The 17,142-nt window shown below is 44.7% G+C and overlaps 3 protein-coding genes and 1 pseudogene across 9 annotated transcripts; 2 read left to right on the top strand and 2 right to left on the bottom strand.

The window, feature by feature from the left end:
- The first annotated feature begins 35 nt into the window (after positions 1 to 35).
- LOC136478341 (alcohol dehydrogenase class-3) lies at positions 36 to 4,885 on the top strand. Of its 5 annotated transcripts, XM_066476761.1 has the most exons (10): positions 44 to 92; positions 206 to 464; positions 605 to 741; positions 1,420 to 1,466; positions 1,559 to 1,884; positions 2,679 to 2,761; positions 2,838 to 2,913; positions 3,988 to 4,145; positions 4,273 to 4,434; positions 4,521 to 4,885. In XM_066476761.1, exons 1-10 carry the CDS (start codon positions 45 to 47, stop codon positions 4,635 to 4,637), a joined length of 1,413 nt encoding a protein of 470 aa, XP_066332858.1. In that variant the 5' UTR covers position 44; the 3' UTR covers positions 4,638 to 4,885. The 5 variants fall into 5 exon arrangements, 3 of the variants coding, with proteins under 3 accessions (XP_066332860.1, XP_066332858.1, XP_066332859.1); XR_010764244.1 differs by lacking the exons at positions 4,273 to 4,434; positions 4,521 to 4,885 and adding an exon at positions 3,055 to 3,211 and having other exon boundaries at positions 36 to 92; positions 3,988 to 4,126; XR_010764245.1 differs by lacking the exons at positions 4,273 to 4,434; positions 4,521 to 4,885 and adding an exon at positions 3,055 to 3,160 and having other exon boundaries at positions 36 to 92; positions 3,988 to 4,119.
- An 890-nt stretch (positions 4,886 to 5,775) lies between these two features.
- On the bottom strand, positions 5,776 to 8,518 carry LOC136478347 (uncharacterized). Of its 2 annotated transcripts, none has more exons than XM_066476770.1 (2): positions 6,911 to 8,518; positions 5,776 to 6,037 (listed from the first exon to the last, which is right to left on the bottom strand). In XM_066476770.1, the coding sequence occupies exons 1-2, from the start codon at positions 8,295 to 8,297 to the stop codon at positions 5,988 to 5,990; spliced, it is 1,437 nt and encodes a 478-aa protein (XP_066332867.1). In that variant the 5' UTR covers positions 8,298 to 8,518; the 3' UTR covers positions 5,776 to 5,987. The 2 variants fall into 2 exon arrangements, with proteins under 2 accessions (XP_066332867.1, XP_066332866.1); XM_066476769.1 differs by having other exon boundaries at positions 5,776 to 6,040.
- A 134-nt stretch (positions 8,519 to 8,652) lies between these two features.
- LOC136478346 (carboxyl-terminal-processing peptidase 2, chloroplastic-like) lies at positions 8,653 to 13,716 on the top strand. Of its 2 annotated transcripts, XM_066476767.1 has the most exons (13): positions 8,669 to 8,876; positions 9,088 to 9,430; positions 9,538 to 9,690; positions 10,108 to 10,190; positions 10,288 to 10,496; positions 10,682 to 10,750; positions 10,857 to 10,972; positions 11,081 to 11,156; positions 11,241 to 11,282; positions 12,639 to 12,747; positions 12,899 to 12,996; positions 13,085 to 13,178; positions 13,327 to 13,716. In XM_066476767.1, the coding sequence occupies exons 1-13, from the start codon at positions 8,790 to 8,792 to the stop codon at positions 13,453 to 13,455; spliced, it is 1,608 nt and encodes a 535-aa protein (XP_066332864.1). In that variant the 5' UTR covers positions 8,669 to 8,789; the 3' UTR covers positions 13,456 to 13,716. The 2 variants fall into 2 exon arrangements, with proteins under 2 accessions (XP_066332865.1, XP_066332864.1); XM_066476768.1 differs by lacking the exons at positions 12,639 to 12,747; positions 12,899 to 12,996; positions 13,085 to 13,178; positions 13,327 to 13,716 and adding an exon at positions 11,523 to 11,882 and having other exon boundaries at positions 8,653 to 8,876.
- Positions 13,717 to 14,000: 284 nt separating this feature from the next.
- On the bottom strand, positions 14,001 to 16,177 carry LOC136478349 (uncharacterized; annotated as a pseudogene).
- Positions 16,178 to 17,142: the final 965 nt, after the last annotated feature.

The following is a 17,142-nucleotide window of genomic DNA, read 5'->3' on the forward strand; positions in this document are numbered from 1 at the left end:
TATATTCTGCATAGTTTTTAGCGAGGAAGAGCGTGATCTTTCCTATGAATCTGCAAGCTCAAAAACAAGAAACCAGGAAACAAGAGTTGACGGTATATATTTTTTAATCCAGAGCTCAGCACCACGTATCTTTAATTATGTTCCGCGTGAATCTTTTTTTTATATCACTGTAAAAAATAAAGAAAATTCTCTATACGAATCTCAGACTGATCTGCCATGGTGGCTAATCCCAATAATTTGGGAAGCCCAAGTCCAGAGCGGGCCCAGCCCAGTTCATCCTCCTACTGCTCCGCCGGCCGCTCTTCTTCTTGCCTTCCCTATCCCCGGGGACCTCATAGTCACAGCCACATCCTCCTCCACTGCGCCTCTCCATTGCTCCGTTCCATCGCATCTACCACCCAAACCCCTACTCCCCCAGGAAGCAATGGCTTCCCCCACCCAGGGCCAGGTCATCACCTGCAAAGGTAACCTTCTTGATCTTGTCTTCTCTAGCTTCTTCGCATCGGTGGTGGTACTAGTTTCCTGGTAGTGGTGGTGGTGTTGTTCGTATACGGCGTTCGATTTGATCTGGCGTGGGAGGTTCATGGCTGGCCTGTGCGTGCAGCGGCGGTGGCGTACGAGCCGAACAAGCCGCTCGTGATCGAGGACGTGCAGGTGGCGCCGCCGCAGGCCGGCGAGGTCCGCGTCAAGATCCTCTTCACCGCGCTCTGCCACACCGACCACTACACCTGGAGCGGCAAGGTATTGTCTTGTTTCCTCCAACTCACTCATACTCGCTTGGTTTTTTCGTCCAATCTAGGGTTCTTGGAATTCTATGAACCAGTCACTCGCATGGGTGTGGTAGCCATAGTGGCAAATGGCAATCCTGACGCTGATGGACAGTCGCTGTTCTGATGTAATTTGGCATTATTCTTATTTTGTCACTTCATCTTGTTGTTATGTTCCTAGAATTTTATAGACTGGTTGATAAAAAAATAATGTTCCTAAACAAATAGATTTGATGGCGCACTGTAAGACTTTTTCTTACTTCCCCTTTCTAACCGGGGATGGTGTCATTGGCGGTAACCTAAGAATATTGCTGAAACTTGGTATTGTTAGTTAGACGCATGCTGTGCAGTTGCAGGTATATTTATTTATAGGGCGTTTGGTTTGAGGAATGAGTTAGTCCATCATCTTTTCACTCCTCACTTTTTTGTTTGGTTTGTGGAATAGAATGGGTTGATGCATCACATCATTCCTTACAAGCTAATGATTAGTACTAGTGTGAGGAATGGAATCATTCAACCAAATTTGATGAATGGACTCATGATTCACTAGCTCGTCTAGAGTGATTTGATTCCTTAAACCAAATACACCTAGTTGACCATGTGGTCCTGTCAGAATGCTAGAATGATATTAATACTTCCATTTTCTATGCAGGATCCCGAGGGTCTCTTTCCTTGCATTCTTGGCCACGAAGCTGCCGGGTAATAAGCATATATATTTGCTTCAGTTTCATACACGAAGTAACTCATTGTTGGGCTGTGATGGACAAATTTTCTTTTGCTTGTGTTAATAGAGTTGTGGAAAGTGTCGGCGAAGGAGTAACTGAGGTGCAGCCTGGGGATCATGTCATTCCTTGTTACCAGGCAGAATGCAAAGAGTGCAAGTTTTGCAAGAGCGGAAAGACCAACCTCTGTGGTAAGGTTCGTGGTGCCACTGGCGTGGGTGTCATGATGAATGATATGAAGAGCAGGTTCTCTGTAAATGGAAAGCCCATTTACCATTTCATGGGGACATCAACATTCAGCCAGTACACTGTGGTGCATGATGTCAGTGTTGCAAAGATCAACCCACAGGCACCCCTAGATAAAGTCTGCCTGCTCGGTTGTGGTGTTCCTACTGGTATGTTCTTTTCATATATGTTTACTGGCTTTTATGTTTAGGATATAAATTTCTAATTTAGGCTACATATTTGTCTGCTCACACACTGCATTCTTTTGAGGATTCCTTGATCCTCAGGACAGTTATCCTGTCATACAAATTGTTGTGTGGCTTAGTGCTAAGTAACTTTTCGTGTGATACTTATATATTTGTCTGCCTCAGTGTATTGTTGTATACTCGTATCACTACCAACGTTTTTTTTTCTCATTGTTTGTGCCTAAACTGAAGGGCGGGCCTGGTGCAAGCGGTAGAGTCTTACCGCCTGTGACCGGAAGGTCCTGGGTTCGAGTTGCGGTCTCCTCGCATTGCACAGGCGAGGGTAAGGCTTGCCACTAACACCCTTCCCCAGACCCCGCACAGAGCGGGAGCTCTCTGCACTGGGTACGCCCTTTTTTTATTGTTTGTGCCTAAACTGCAATAGTTAGCACCAATGTTTTCTTAAGATACTCAATCACTAAGATGTTCTTACATCTGTTTATGATCTATGCAACTAGCAAAAAGTTAGTGGTTTTGATCCCATGCAGAAACTTGTACGCCATTTCTGTTTGTGATGACGCAAATCCCTATTTTTTAGTCTGTGAAATGAATTAATTGTGAATTACCATACTGCTGCTACAGTGCTACACTGATTGAACTACTTACAACATGTTTAGCAGCTTAGCACTTTTACATATTTTCTCATTATCCTCTAAATGTTTTCCAATAATAAGTGGTATTTAGTTTGTCCATACATCTAACAAAGTACAATCATCCAGGTCTTGGAGCAGTGTGGAATACTGCAAAGGTTGAAGCTGGCTCTATTGTTGCTGTTTTTGGCCTTGGCACAGTTGGACTTGCAGTAAGTTTCTCTTATTAGGTCATTCTCATAAACCTGAGTTAGTGAATAGGATTTGACTTCTGAGTTTCTCTTTTAGGTTGCTGAGGGTGCAAAAGCTGCTGGTGCTTCTCGAATTATTGGCATTGACATTGACAATAAAAAGTTTGACGTTGGTATGGTTTATATCCTTGCAATTCTGTTCATCGACCCTCTATTCTCCTCTTGCGTTGGTTTTTGTTTATCAGCTGGTGAAATGGGCAAATCCAATTTCCTTTGTTTCCAATGTATTTTAAGTGTTCATTCTCTTGTGCAAGTTGTGGAACAACAACAACAACAACAACAACAACAACAAAGCCTTTAAGTCCCAAACAAGTTGGGGTAGGCTAGAGTTGAAACCCAGCAGAAGCAATCAAGGTTCAGGCACGTGAATAGCTGTTTTCCAAGCACTCCTATCTAAGGCTAAGTCTTTGGGTATATTCCATCCTTTCAAGTCTCCTTTTTTGTGCAAGTTGTGGAACCTGTTAATAAATTGAGACTACTAAGTTCTGTTGCTTTTTGTTACAAGTGGCCACCTTTATCAAATGTGGAACAGAAAAATCTCCAAAGTTATGTTTTGTAGGCTAAACCTAATAATTTCTACCATGTAACCGCGTGTTTAGTTCCCTGAATTTGGGAATTTGGGCTACTGTAGCACTTTCGTTTTTATTTGGCAAATAGTGTTCAATCATGGACTAATTAGGCTCAAAACGTTCGTCTCGTAATTTCCAACCAAACTGTGTAATTAGTTTTTTTTCGTCTACATTTAATGCTCCATGCATGTATCGCAAGATTCGATGTGATGACTACTGTAGCACTTTTTGGGAATTTGGGGTGGGAACTAAACACGCGCTAAGTAGTATATCTACCGCCCAGCTAATAGAAGTTCAAAAGCATATTGTTTATGAAGTGCAGGAAAACTTTGATGCAACAACTGTAGTTACTGAATCTGAGTGACTTTTGAGTTCTGAATTTCCTGAAGCTGATTTTTCTTTCCTCGTGTATTTTTTTTTACAACATTCCTCGTGTTAATGTATTCCCAATGGTCAAAGGTACATTTTGGGGATATTGTCAATTCCCAAGACAATCCATGAGTGCAAATGTACAAACTTGATACAAGCAGTTGGGGTAGCTTCTTAGTCCAAATTGCCTTTTGGTACAGGATGTGCAGTTACTTGTGCCTCCTCTAATCTTTGTCTCACTGTTTGCAGCAAAGAACTTTGGAGTTACAGAATTTGTTAACCCAAAAGACCATGACAAACCAATACAGCAGGTCTTAGTTGATCTTACAGATGGTGGTCTGGATTACAGTTTTGAATGCATTGGAAATGTTTCAGTTATGAGGGCTGCACTGGAATGCTGCCACAAGGTAAGCATTCCCATTGCAATATCTGGGTGTTGCAGCTTATGTCTGAATTGTATCTTGTTTATTCAGCCATTTGAGAGTACTATATCCTTCCCTTTCACTTATTCAAATTTGGGGTGCACACCTGTAGGGCTGGGGAACCTCTGTCATCGTTGGTGTCGCTGCTTCTGGCCAGGAGATTGCCACACGGCCATTCCAGCTCGTTACTGGCCGTGTCTGGAAGGGAACAGCTTTTGGTGGCTTCAAGAGCCGAACCCAGGTCCCATGGCTTGTTGATAAGTACATGAACAAGGTACTGCACTATCATGAACACTTGCCAAATCAAGTGTTGGATGAAATTTTTGTGCTCCGCTCAACCAAAATTTGTGCTGTCCGCAGGAAATTAAGGTGGATGAGTACATTACCCACAACATGAACCTGGCTGACATCAATGACGCGTTCCACCTGCTCCACGAAGGTGGCTGCCTGCGCTGCGTGCTGGCAATGCAAATTTGAAATTCCTAAGTATAACAGTTTGCATGTATGTCGGGATAGGCCATATTTGTCTTTGGAACTAGAACTCTTTTGCTTCGTTTGGCCTGGAGAATGGAGACCTACTGTTATATTAATATGTTCTGTTGGATGGCTGATGATGGTTACTCCTGTGTGCTAGAGACGTGGTACGTGTTGATATGTATCACGGTTTAAATATGTGCTGTTTCTAAAATAATTTTAAGTGTGTCAAATTTCCTTTGCATTGATAATTGAACTGTATCAAGCATAGCTCATTTTATCTACTCCATCTGTAGTAAATTATAAGTTACTTTGACTTTTTTGGTTCATTCATTTTACTATGTATCTAGACATATTATTATATCTAGATGTATAGTAAAATGAATGTAAAAAAAAAAAGTCAAAGCGACTTATAATTTGAAACTGAGGGAGTAGCTTAGAGCATATCTAACATATTAAGTTTACATAGGTGATCTATTATTATTAGTGTTTGTTTGATAAGTTTACATAGGTGATCATACTAGTGCCTTTAAAGCAGAGATTACTAATACCTTCAAGGGCGTGTTTGTTTGATCCTGAAACTGAAGTGGAGATTATTAATACTTCCTCTTTCCCAAATTATGAGACGTTTGACATTTCTAATTCATAACTTTTAATATGTATCTGAACATAATATCTATTTAGGTGTGTAGCAAAAGCTATGATTCTAAAAAACCAAAACGTCTTATATAATATAGAAGGTAGGGAGTACTTTAAGGGCATTTTCCTTCGATCCCAAAACAAGGCCTTCAACCCCTTTCAATCCTAATCTCCCAGTTTGGATACGAACCCAACAAGGCCTAAAGTGGTATAGGAGAAAGGAGGTAGACCTACATTTGGGGAAGAAGGGATAGAGTGGAGATTACCAATACCGTGGATAGGGAAAAGGGGTAGATCTACATTTGAAGGGGGCTGGATTTTGAGTCTAGGATGACTGGATGAGTAATCTGTTGGAACAACCACAATCCTTTATATTGCATATTTTTTTATATTGGAAATGCGATAAGTAATCTGTTGAAGATACTCCTAGCCCAATGTATCAAGCATTGCTCATTTTATCTAGCTTAGCCCAAATAAGACATGTAAAACACGGTTGGCCACATCTAAAACGATCAGGGGAATTACCATGAAAGATTGTACGATACAAATTTACAATATATGATGAAGGGTGGAGTACAATGATACAGGTACACTGTCACAAGATTTGCCTCTGGGAACGAACTAGCGTTGTGTACAACCAAACTAAACCCTGGTGTCAAAAATTATTCTGAATGCCATGAAGCTGTTCTCGGTATCTCTATTCATCTGGCTACCTCACAAACAGTCCTGATTCCTGCGCTTATCCTCGGCTCGAACTCCATTGCCTGCTAGTTAGAATTGCAAAAGAACATAAACCATTGCACAAGAAAAATGGGATCAAAACAATGCTACCTAAGTATAGTCATGAAACGATGACCTCACAATTAAATCAGGACAATTTGCATCACAGTCTAGTTTGCAGAGCACTACGGAGGTGTTTGGTATAAGGCACCTTTTCACTAACAACTTTGTTTGGCTTCAGAAATGGAATAGGTTGATCCATTACCACCCCATCTCTCACTAGCACATGGTTAACTTAATAACTAAGAATGGGTTCATCCTACCAAAGGATGGCCATTTCTAAATGGGGTGATACCTCAAACTAAACATTATACACATAACTAGGGTTACCCAGTCTTCTGTGACATTAGACTAAATGAAACTTCTCCCTGCCATTGACCTAACACACTTCCATACAGTCAGTCATACACAACTAGGATGAGAGGCTGAAACATGAAACAACAGACAACTACATATTTGTACAACATTGAAAGAGTTCTTAATGTTCATTTTTTTTCTTTCCTTGAGGCTACAAAACACTCCCCTGTATCTTAAAATTAAGTCTAACCGCAGAGTAGTAAATTTATAGATAACCTCGTTGGAAATAGCATATTGGGTCATACAAGTATGATTCAGTGATGCCAGAGTTTGTAGAAATGTTGATTCAAGTTGATAAATTAAAATAAGCTACTAGGACAGTTTGACAGCAAGATGCATGCGTTTTTTATTTTATAGTGATTGTTTGAACATATGCAAATATTAATCACTTAACGAACATTAAGTACAACGACCATCATCCAAGTTCTAATGTGCAGGATAAGAAAAGACAAACGGCAGACGGAGGCTGTGTAAGAAGTGTTAAGAATTTGAGTGCTTACCAATCCGAACCCGCAATTTCCTCTCGCCAGTAGATGGCTTCTTCTTCATGTAGCAGCTATTCCAATCACCTCCATCTTGCGAATAATAATCCATCGGGTAGTCACCACCAAAATCCCCACCACTGCAGTTGCAGTTTCCACAAGTTCCTGATCCTGAACAACACCCACTACCACATTCACCACCACATTCTCTGCTCCCCTTCTCCCACCACCCAGGGACATAGCCCAGTGCGACATCAAACTCGAAGGTTGTCAGCACTGGCTTCTTGAAACCCTCCCCCCAATCAATGGACAAGCGTGGACAAGCAATTTGCACCCAGGCATCAATCGAATCTCCAAACAGCTCCATCCTCGCCGGGGAAAGCTCCGACATGAGCACCACTGTGTGCTCCAACTCTTTCTCCTCCAAATGCTCCACCACTCTGTCGAGAACCTTCGTGCTCCCCTGCCTTCCCAGGGTCCCGAGTATGACTCCCCAGTTCTTGGCCTTCCTCGCCGCCAACACCGCAGCTTTCCTCGCCTGCTTCATGCCAACATGGTCATACTCCTCCAGAACGAGAACCCCAAGAAATGGGTCGAAACGGTAGGCCTTCACCCCGGGATTGGCGATCATAAACGCCTCGAGGTGGAACCTCCCGTCGGCGACGAACACCACCGCGCCCACCTCCTCCGATTTCTTGAGCGTCGGGGCGGTGCACCCCAGAATCTCGCCGGCGGAGAGCGGCTTCGCCTGCGGCACGACGATGTCGCGGTAGCCCTCTTTCGTGAGCATCTCGCGCGCGGCGTGCACCGCGGCGATGAACTGCACGGTCCCGGCGATGGCGAGGCGGGGCGCGGCGGCGGGGTCCGGGAAGGCGTTGCGGACGGCAGCGGCGAGGCGAGCGGCGTCGACGCGGATCTCGACGAAGATGTAAAGCACAGGGAGGAGGGAGGACGTGACGGGGACGAGGCAGGAGTGGCCGTAGTGGACGAGGACGTCGGCGGCGAGCGCCATGGCGGGGCGGTCGGCGAGGCAGCAGGCCCCGTAGGTGGCGTCGGCGAGGACGAGGACGTCGTTGGCGGGGTCGGGCTCGAGGTAGGGCGCGAGGAGGTGCGAGAGCGGGAGCGCGAAGAGGAGCAGGCCCTCGGGGAGCTGCAGCGCCACGCGGCGGGCGGCCGCGGACCGTATGCGGTGCGCCGTCTTGGGGAGCTCGAAGTTGTAGCTGGCCGGGAGGAGGGAGGTGGCGGCGGCCGCCAGGGTCGGGTCGGAGAGGATGGAGGGCGGGATCGGGGTGTGCACGAAGCGCTTCGGCGGTTTGCCCGGCCTCTTGCTCCTCCTGGTGGGGCTCGGCGGTGATGGCTCCGCCGCCGTGAGGGCAAGCGATGTGGAGGCGTCGCCGGCGTCCATGGCGGCGGCCGGCGGGTGGGAAAGACTGACGAGGGTTTAGTTCGCCGGCGGGTGTCTCTTCAGCAAAACAAGACGACGAAGCGATGTCAGACAAGTGGGCCTCGGACAGATACGGCCCAGCCCAATAGTTACCCCCTCATTGGCCCGGCCTACACACGCGAGTCGCTATCGAGTGGCGTGGCCGCTGCCCATCCACCCAGCCCGCCCGGAAAAAGTGCAGCCTCGTCAGAGTGGTGGGCCAGACCGCTTAGCCCAATCCAGCGTCGCCGTCGACTCGTCGTCGTCTACCAGCTGAGCTCGTGGTGTCTCAGGCTCTCAGCGCCTGGCAATTCCGTGGCCGTTATCCACTCCTCGGTTCCTCTCCTCGCAGAAGAATTTTTTCCAATTTGGCCTTGGAAAAGCGGCGACCCCAGAAAACTGGAGGCCTCGTCCTCTCGAGTCTCCATTCCATTCGAAAAGCCATCGACGGGTGAGCGAAAAGGGGGAGGATCGATGGCGACGTGCTCTCGCCCGCTCTTCGTCTCCGACGCCGCGTCTTCCGCCTCGCCGTCGCGGGCGTCCCTTCGCCGCCTTCACACGGTGATCACACCCCGCTTGCTGTCTCCGCCACCCACCCATCCTTCCTTCCTTCCTTCCTTCTCTCAAGCTCTGCTGTTTGTATACTTCATTCATCAAAGCAATTGGGGCCCCGGGTGGGGTTCGTGTAGGTCGGTTCTGGCCTTCTGGGTGAGGGGACTAGCTAGCGACTAGCCATCGTTTGAACTTTGAACCATTGCTGACTGAACCGCAGGTAGAAGTCGTATCGCTATGGGAACCCTTGCCCCGCCCACCACTGCGGGCTGCCTACTGTTTCGCCCAAACGAAGCAATGCTCTAGGAGATCCACCGAGTGTTTGGCGAGTGGACCATCCCCGTCCGTGTCCAGATTGACGCGGCCAGTAAGGAGAATGCTGTCTCGTTACTCTTCACTGATGATCACCTTGCACGGCAACCTCAGCCGGTGCTACAAGGCCATGAGCGCGCTGCGGCCAGATGGAGCATCCAGGCACTTCATGTCTGCTGGTTTCGGGCGCGTCGTTTTAGGGGTGGTGCTGGTCATGTCCATCTCGGCAGCTTCTTATACAGCACCTTCGAGTAAGTGTTCCATCATTGGTACAGCCATGTGGCTTTTCATCATCTCTCTGGGTTCTTTCTTATGTCTGCTGACGCCTTTTCTGTGATTGGATGTTGGGGGATCCAAGCATCGGCGCTTACAGAGGAAAACTTGCTTTTCCTGGAGGCTTGGCGCGCGGTTGATCGAGCATACTATGACAAATCTTTCAATGGGCAAAGTTGGTTTAGATACCGTGAAAATGCCCTTCGCAATGAACCGATGAACACAAGGGAAGAGACATGTATGATTCTTGAATATTGCCTCAACTTTGCCTTTCATAACTAGAACCAGAACCTGGCCTTTCATACATCACAACCACACTTCTATCATGGTCAGAACAACTGCATGAGGCATTCGACAGTCATTTAACATAGTGTTTTCAAATACATTTATCATACAACAAGGACAAGTTTAAGTGTTTAAAGGAAACCACCATCGCATATTGCCCCAAGCTTTTCTACCACAGACAGATACTACAATGCGTCTCCTTTGGTAGGAGCTAAATTTCCAAACTGCAGTGCTAGTATATTGCTAATTATCTATGGGAATTCTATGATCCAGAACTCAAGTGCATTGCAGATTTGTGTGAAAGCAAACCATCACACTGTACAATTTTTATTCTCTATGATCATTTTGCTTAATCAATACTGAATTTCAGATGCAGCAATCAAGAAAATGCTTTCAACATTGGATGACCCATTTACTCGTTTCTTGGAACCTGAGAAATTGAAGAGCTTGCGGGTATAAAACTCGATCATTGATTCCCACAAAAGCCTTTGATCCAACTAGTTAGTGTAATCTGCTTCACAAAGCAGGTCATTATCTTTTCTGAAGGAAGTCTGGTACGCAAGGCGCACTCACGGGTGTAGGTTTGTCGATTGGTTACCCAATGGCAATTAATGGATCACCTTCAGGAGTTGCTGTCATGACAGCCACCCCTGGTGGTCCTGCAGAAAAGGCGGGCATTCTTCCTGGAGACATCATTTTGGCAATTGATGACAGAAGCACTGAAGACATGGATATATATGATGCCGCAGAACGCTTACAGTAAGGCCAACAATCATTACTATGTAAATATAATCAGTGGCTAAAATGCAGTGTTACAAAAAAAACAGATAATTATATACTTGCATTCCCTAGTTTTGGTTGCCCTAGGTGGATATTTTTTTATATTCTTAATAGAGTACTCTTCTTAATAAGAGGTGATGTTCTTCTGTCAACTGATTTGCTAGGGGCCCTGAAGGAAGTTCAGTAGATTTGTCTATTCGTAGTGGGACCAATACCAGGCATGTCGTTCTGAAGTAAGCCAATCATACAATCCCCTTTTACTTAGTGAGAACAGAAGGGTAAAACCCATTTACTGAAAACTAGCCATTAAGTATTCCATCCTTTTTTTATTATTTTCAGGAGACAAACAGTCACTTTAAACCCAGTGAGGTCGAGGATGTGTGAGATTCCAGGTTCCAAAGATAGCTCAAAGATCGGTTACATCAAATTGACAACATTTAACCAAAATGCTGCAGGTTTGCCACTTTGTGAAAGTTATAATGTCATTGTGAAGCATCATGATGTTTTTCAGATGCTAAGTCGTGCTGAAGTGCCGATTATGTCAATTCATTATCGTCCTACAGAATCTGTTAAGGAAGCCATTAAGACATTAAGGGACAACAATGTTAAATCCTTTGTGTTGGATCTGCGGAATAACAGGTTTGGGACTACAGAAATTGGGATATATGTTGATGTCTAAATGTTTTCTTTATTGAAATTTTAACGTGGTTATGTCTTATGCAGTGGTGGCCTTTTTCCTGAAGGAATTCAAATTGCAAAGATATGGTAAGCTTGTTTAAACCGCAAATTGTTTCATGGTATGTGAGCTTTATCCATGTCTGGTGGCCTACTTAACTGTGCACCTGGAAAAATCACTGGATTACTAATTGGCCTTCTAAAAGAGAACTTTTAATGGTACCTTCTACTCGAACAGACGGGCTGGAATATAGACCAGATCTGATCATTGAACTTTACAGGCCAGTACCTTTTGCCTGAATAATTTGTTTATGAGGTTTTCCTATGCAGTTGCTTACTAAACAGGGGAGCACTCAGATCTAGCCATTGGCAACCTAATCTCGCCCTGATTCTTCCTGATTGTCGCCATTGTTGGAAACTTGTTTGTCTCTATTGTTGCATACTCAGTAGTCAGTAACTCTCAAGTTTCAAGATGCCAAGACCTTTTGGGGTGCCACTCTATGGTCCTATAACTCAGTCACCATACGTCTTCTCTGATGAAGGTAGCAATGGTGCTGTGCTACATCATTCTGATGGATAGGCTCCATTAGTCCATTGAAACTTGTGTAAAGGGCGTACCCAGTGCAGAGAGCTCCCGCTCTGTGCGGGGTCTGGGGAAGGGTGTCAGTGGCAAGCCTTACCCTCGCCTGTGCAATGCGAGGAGACCGCGACTCGAACCCGGGACCTTCCGGTCACAGGCGGTAAGACTCTACCGCTTGCACCAGGTCTGCCCTTCCATTGAAACCTGTGTCAGTAACTGAATGGAACTTCCAGTTGTTATTGATAATTAAGTGTTCAATTTTTTTATCAACGATGAGTCGACACCTTACCGTAGATTATGACAAAAGAAGATAATGTGATATCCACGTTCTTGTTCGTATTAAGCACAAGTTGGAAAAGATTCATCAACAGAAGTGCAAAATCAATCTCCACGGTATTTTTAGAGCAATTTCTCCATGAAGGATTGATTGGTTCCCGGTGGCTACTCCTGGTTTGGACGTTCAAGGAGAAAATCAAGGGAGGCAAAGCCAAAGAATGCTTTCCTAGAAACATAGAAATTCTGTTCTTTCTTTTTTTTTCTTGTTTATTGAAAGATTACACCCTCCAACAGATCATACTCCTCCTTATCACCATGCGGGGTACATAAAAGTTCTAACAAATCTAATCCATAATCAGAAGAAGTGAATGGTCTATATTCAGTAGATTAAAAAAGCTCTTATATAAACTTATCTTCTGTCAATCACCTGTGTGTAGATTGTGCATGCTGTCGCAATATATCTAGCGACTCATCACTCAGTAGCCTTGCAATAAATAACAACTGCTATATAAGTTAATTAAACTTTTAAAATTTTAACTGATATATCTAAGCTGATTGAAGTATATTAACTTTTACTCCTGCTGTACCAGGATGGACAAGGGTGTTATTGTATATATATGTGATAGCCAAGGTGTTCGTGACATTTATGAGGCAGATGGAGCTGATACGATTGCTGCATCTGAACCTTTGGTTGTGCTGGTATGACCTAGCGTTGCTTAAAGAAAACAGTGACTGATAGATTTAGTTAATCTTTACCTGGATTGTTGCATTTTTATGTCATTCTGCTTTCCTTATTTTGCAGTTTCTTAGGTTAGTACACATCAAATGATACCACTTTTAAACTTGTTAGGTAAATAAAGGAACTGCGAGTGCAAGTGAGATCCTTGCTGGAGCACTGAAAGACAATAAAAGGGCAGTCGTATATGGGGAACCAACATATGGAAAAGGGTATTGCTTTCCCCTGCCCCCTATCATGATCTCCTTGTTCTTATTCTGAATGTGTGTTGTCTCACTCTCATTACCTGCGGACATTCAGGAAGATTCAGTCAGTTTTTGGATTATCTGATGGATCTGGCCTAGCTGTAATTGTAGCACGCTATGAAACTCCTGCGCATACCGACATTGACAAGGTAAGCATAGCCATTTGCTAGTCGGTGGTTAGGGGGGGGGGGGGGGGGGGGGGAGGACAAGCGAACCAATTCTTTGTGTTAAAAAACAGAATCTGATCACTTATAATTTTAGCTGTTTCTGAGTAGTTGTGAATGATGTTTTTTTTAGGTTGGTGTGATTCCAGACCGACCACTGCCGGCGTCGTTCCCTACAGATGAAGATGGCTTCTGCAGCTGCCTTAAGGATTCGACGGCTGCTTGCAATCTGAATGCTGCTCAGCTGTTTGCAAGATCCTGACCAGCCCCTTCACTCAGCATTTTGGGTCTTATGGGTTGTACTGATAAGCATGGTGTTTCCTAGGAGCTGCTTGTGCGTGGTGTGGGTAGTTCAGCATCCATAATTCATTTCATTAGCATTGATTTTTGTTCCAGTTTTATCGCCTCCGAAATGGAAGTATTGTTTTTGGTTGAAGTCACGGTCGTGTTGAACAGATCCTTACTGCAACAATTTTGAATGGAAGCACTGAGGAAACCTGCAAATTGTTTTCTCTGTCGGTCATTTTATGCATCAGTGTTACCGAATACATCACTCACTGCTTGGGCACCTTGCGCTGGGTCTGCACTGGACAAAGCCATTCGTGCTGGTTCAGACAAATTTTAGAAATTTTGGACGAGCTTCGCTGAAAGCCAGTGTTGAAGCTAGAGTTGGAGACATGGGACTCTCGTAAAGCCTAGGGTGATGGATAAATGAAATACTGACCAGACCCGTTTGAAACAGGTCCGGTCCTCAAAGCTCAAGTCATTTACCATCATCCAGAAAGACAGGGAAACACGTCTCAACAATGAGCAAACAAAACTTGTAAAAACCTCAGGTGCAAAACTGTGATGTCATTAGCTCACGAGTTGCAAATCACAAGGTTGTTGGATTACAGGACCCATGGCTATGATTCATTGTGAACCGTCTAGTTAAACTCAGCCCGGGTTTTTAAAATCATGCTCAATGCAGCTGTAATGAAGTTGAACATCGAAGAATCGGTGGCCCGCCCAAGGACCTGGTGTCACTGGTCCACATTTTGTACACCATCACCGCCTGTAATGTGAGAACAAAGAAATTTGTGATAAATGGGTGACTGAGACCAAATGGCAAGGCAGGCGAGCATTTAGCGGTGAATGCCAACAAAGGTTAGTCAAATTTCTACTGCGTTATAGAATAGCATAAGAAGTCCACATCATGCAACAAATCATCAGCATTTACATAGTACATGGCAAACAGACTGTCCAGATATAATTACATATATCCCACACAAGGGAAAACTCAATTTAAGATAAGTTACTAACATGTTTACCATTTGTCAGGAAGGCCAGCACATCTATTCCACCTTCGCAACTTTCCTTTGCTCAATTTGACCAGTCAAGTCACATTGCATCTCAGTCCAGCTGATTGGGACCAATGTACCGCCTGAAGAAACAAATGGGAAGCAACATTAACAAAATCTAGAATAATGGGAGCAATTCCTTGTATTCGTACAAACAAATTGCCTTTTGCACCCTTTCGTACCAGCTATACTTTGTGCTGAAACGACTCCAAGTTCATTCTTCGCCTGTGGAAAGGTAATATGCCCTTGCATCACCAAGGGAAAGCTTTGACATCATTTAAGGATCCAAAGCCAGCCAAAAATATTAACTACTCCAAACAAGGAAGATATTCAAAGCGAAAGTTTAAAGATTAAAAAAAATGATGACAGTTGAAGTGGGTAGATCTGGATAACCCAAGGGTAAGTGAACCTAACCAAGGATGATAACAACTTAACAAGAGAAGAAAACACAGATTATTTGCGCTGCAACATTTGCCTTAATTAAGGATACAACCTTAGCTTTAACAATGTCCCCAGGCCGATATGACTGGTACATATCCACCTTGTCAATTTCTGTTGCACGAACATCTTGCTGCCTGCAAGAAAAAGAGGGGACATACATGAGAAACTTTCCCTGATAGATTGTCTCTAAGATGAGCAAGAGCATGAATCCAAGTTTAGAATTCAGCAAGCAACTAAAGCAAATGCAGTGCAAGACATCAACTGGAAACAATAAAAGATGGAAGTGACACAAGGCAAAACAAAATCATGGGGAAGGCACCACCTTATCATGCCAGTGAACTTTTCTTTGATAGCCTTTGAGTCGACACACATGATATCTGCAGAGGCCATTCTAGCCATAACCTTTGTCACCTGCAAAAGTAAAAGGTTTCAGGAATCAGCAGCTTAGAAACTTCTGCTTTTTAAATAAACCGTTGTGCCCATCTATGTTGGGTAACTTCCTTCAGCAAAGATGCCTGAAAAAATACCACTGTGTGTCCATTATTACCCTATAAAACTACTAAAGCGATGGCTCAGACTGCCAGACACATGCATCACCCCACCTCCAACCTGAACCAGGGGATGCGTGTGGCAATTGGAATCTCACACGAGCATGACCATTGAATGTTTCCACAGAAACAGGCAAATTGCAATTCTGTAAACCGATGTTCAGTATTGCTGAGGGATCTTAGCATCTTACTCGGGCGATGACGACGCTTCCCGGCTGCGGCACAGCTCCATGGGCCTTGTGCCCCACCACCTCCACCGTTGATCTCTGCAGCCCAATCGAACCAGCTCATCACACGCACCAACAAAAGGAACTCGTAAACCCTACGAAGCTAGCCCTACCTGGTCGGTCGGAGCCAGGTGCGGGCGGCACGATGCGGCGGCGCCCGGTGACCGACGCACGCACGGAGCGGCCGTCGGCGTAGGCGCCGCGTCCGGCCGCGAGGGTTAACGAGTTGCCGAGGAGCTCCCCTGGTGTGACCACGTCGCCGCCGCCGTCGTGGTGCATCGCGGTGGCCGCCATTGGTAACTGGTGGCTGGGGTTGGGGCAACGCGGGGGAGGAGGGTTTTCGTTGCCTTCCTCCTCACTCGACTACGTGGGCTTCCTAATGACACTAGTCGCCAATGGACTTGAGAGCAATGGGTTTCCAGGCCCATTTGTTTTTTCTGTTGATTATTTGGATAGAAAAAGTCCTCTTGACATTCCTCACTACCCTCTCATAGTCCGAATTTCACCACTCCCCTAGAAACACAGAGATGTTTATGCTCTCTCAATATTATAAAAATCGCTTGTTTTCTACCCTCGAACAAAACAAAACAGAGATGTTTATGGTCCCTTAATATTATGAAAATGCTTGTTGTCTACCATCGAATGGTTAAATCATAGTTTTGTTTAATGTGGCGCCACGTCACCTCTCCACCTTGTGAGTGGGTCCCATGGCTTTGTCGCCTCAGCCTGTGCCCTACCCCTCCCTCACTGCCCTAGCATTCGTTCAGCCTCTCGACGTATTGCATGGGGGTAGAGTGGTCATTTCATGGTGAGTCAACAAAACTATTCTTGTAATGGCATTCATGTCTAACAAGAAATACATGCGACAAATAGGAAAGAACCAAACTCATACAAGATATAGGGCATGTTTGGTTCTGAGGCAAGAATTATCTTGCCTTGCTAGCGACGGTCAACCTTACCTTGATGGGTGGAGCTAGCCAAATTGGCTCTCCCATGACAGCAAGGTATTTCCTTGCTAGCACAAGTCTCAAAACAAGCTAGCCTCTTAAACAAACAGCTATTTGTTTCCATTTTCTATAGCTAAGCAAGGTGAGGCAAGAAGGAGCAAAGGAACCAAACAGACCCATAATTTGAATGAGAAAATTGGGTTGCGAATGAGAACCCCCGTGTAGTAGGGTAGGCCAAACCAAATGACGTAAAAAGGAGAGGACAAGTGTAGATGCTATATAGTTTCTAACTAAAAAATATCCATATGATGTAGTAATTATAGATATGCATAGCGTAGTTATGAATCTCTATTATTGACTTTTTTGTAAATTAGTACACTAATCCATGCTCCTGTATGAGCTAGAATCTTATGAGCTAATGAGCATGAGCATTAGATGATCGTGTT

Source organism: Miscanthus floridulus, chromosome 8 (genome assembly GCF_019320115.1).
Source record: "Miscanthus floridulus cultivar M001 chromosome 8, ASM1932011v1, whole genome shotgun sequence".
NCBI lineage: Eukaryota > Viridiplantae > Streptophyta > Magnoliopsida > Poales > Poaceae > Miscanthus > Miscanthus floridulus.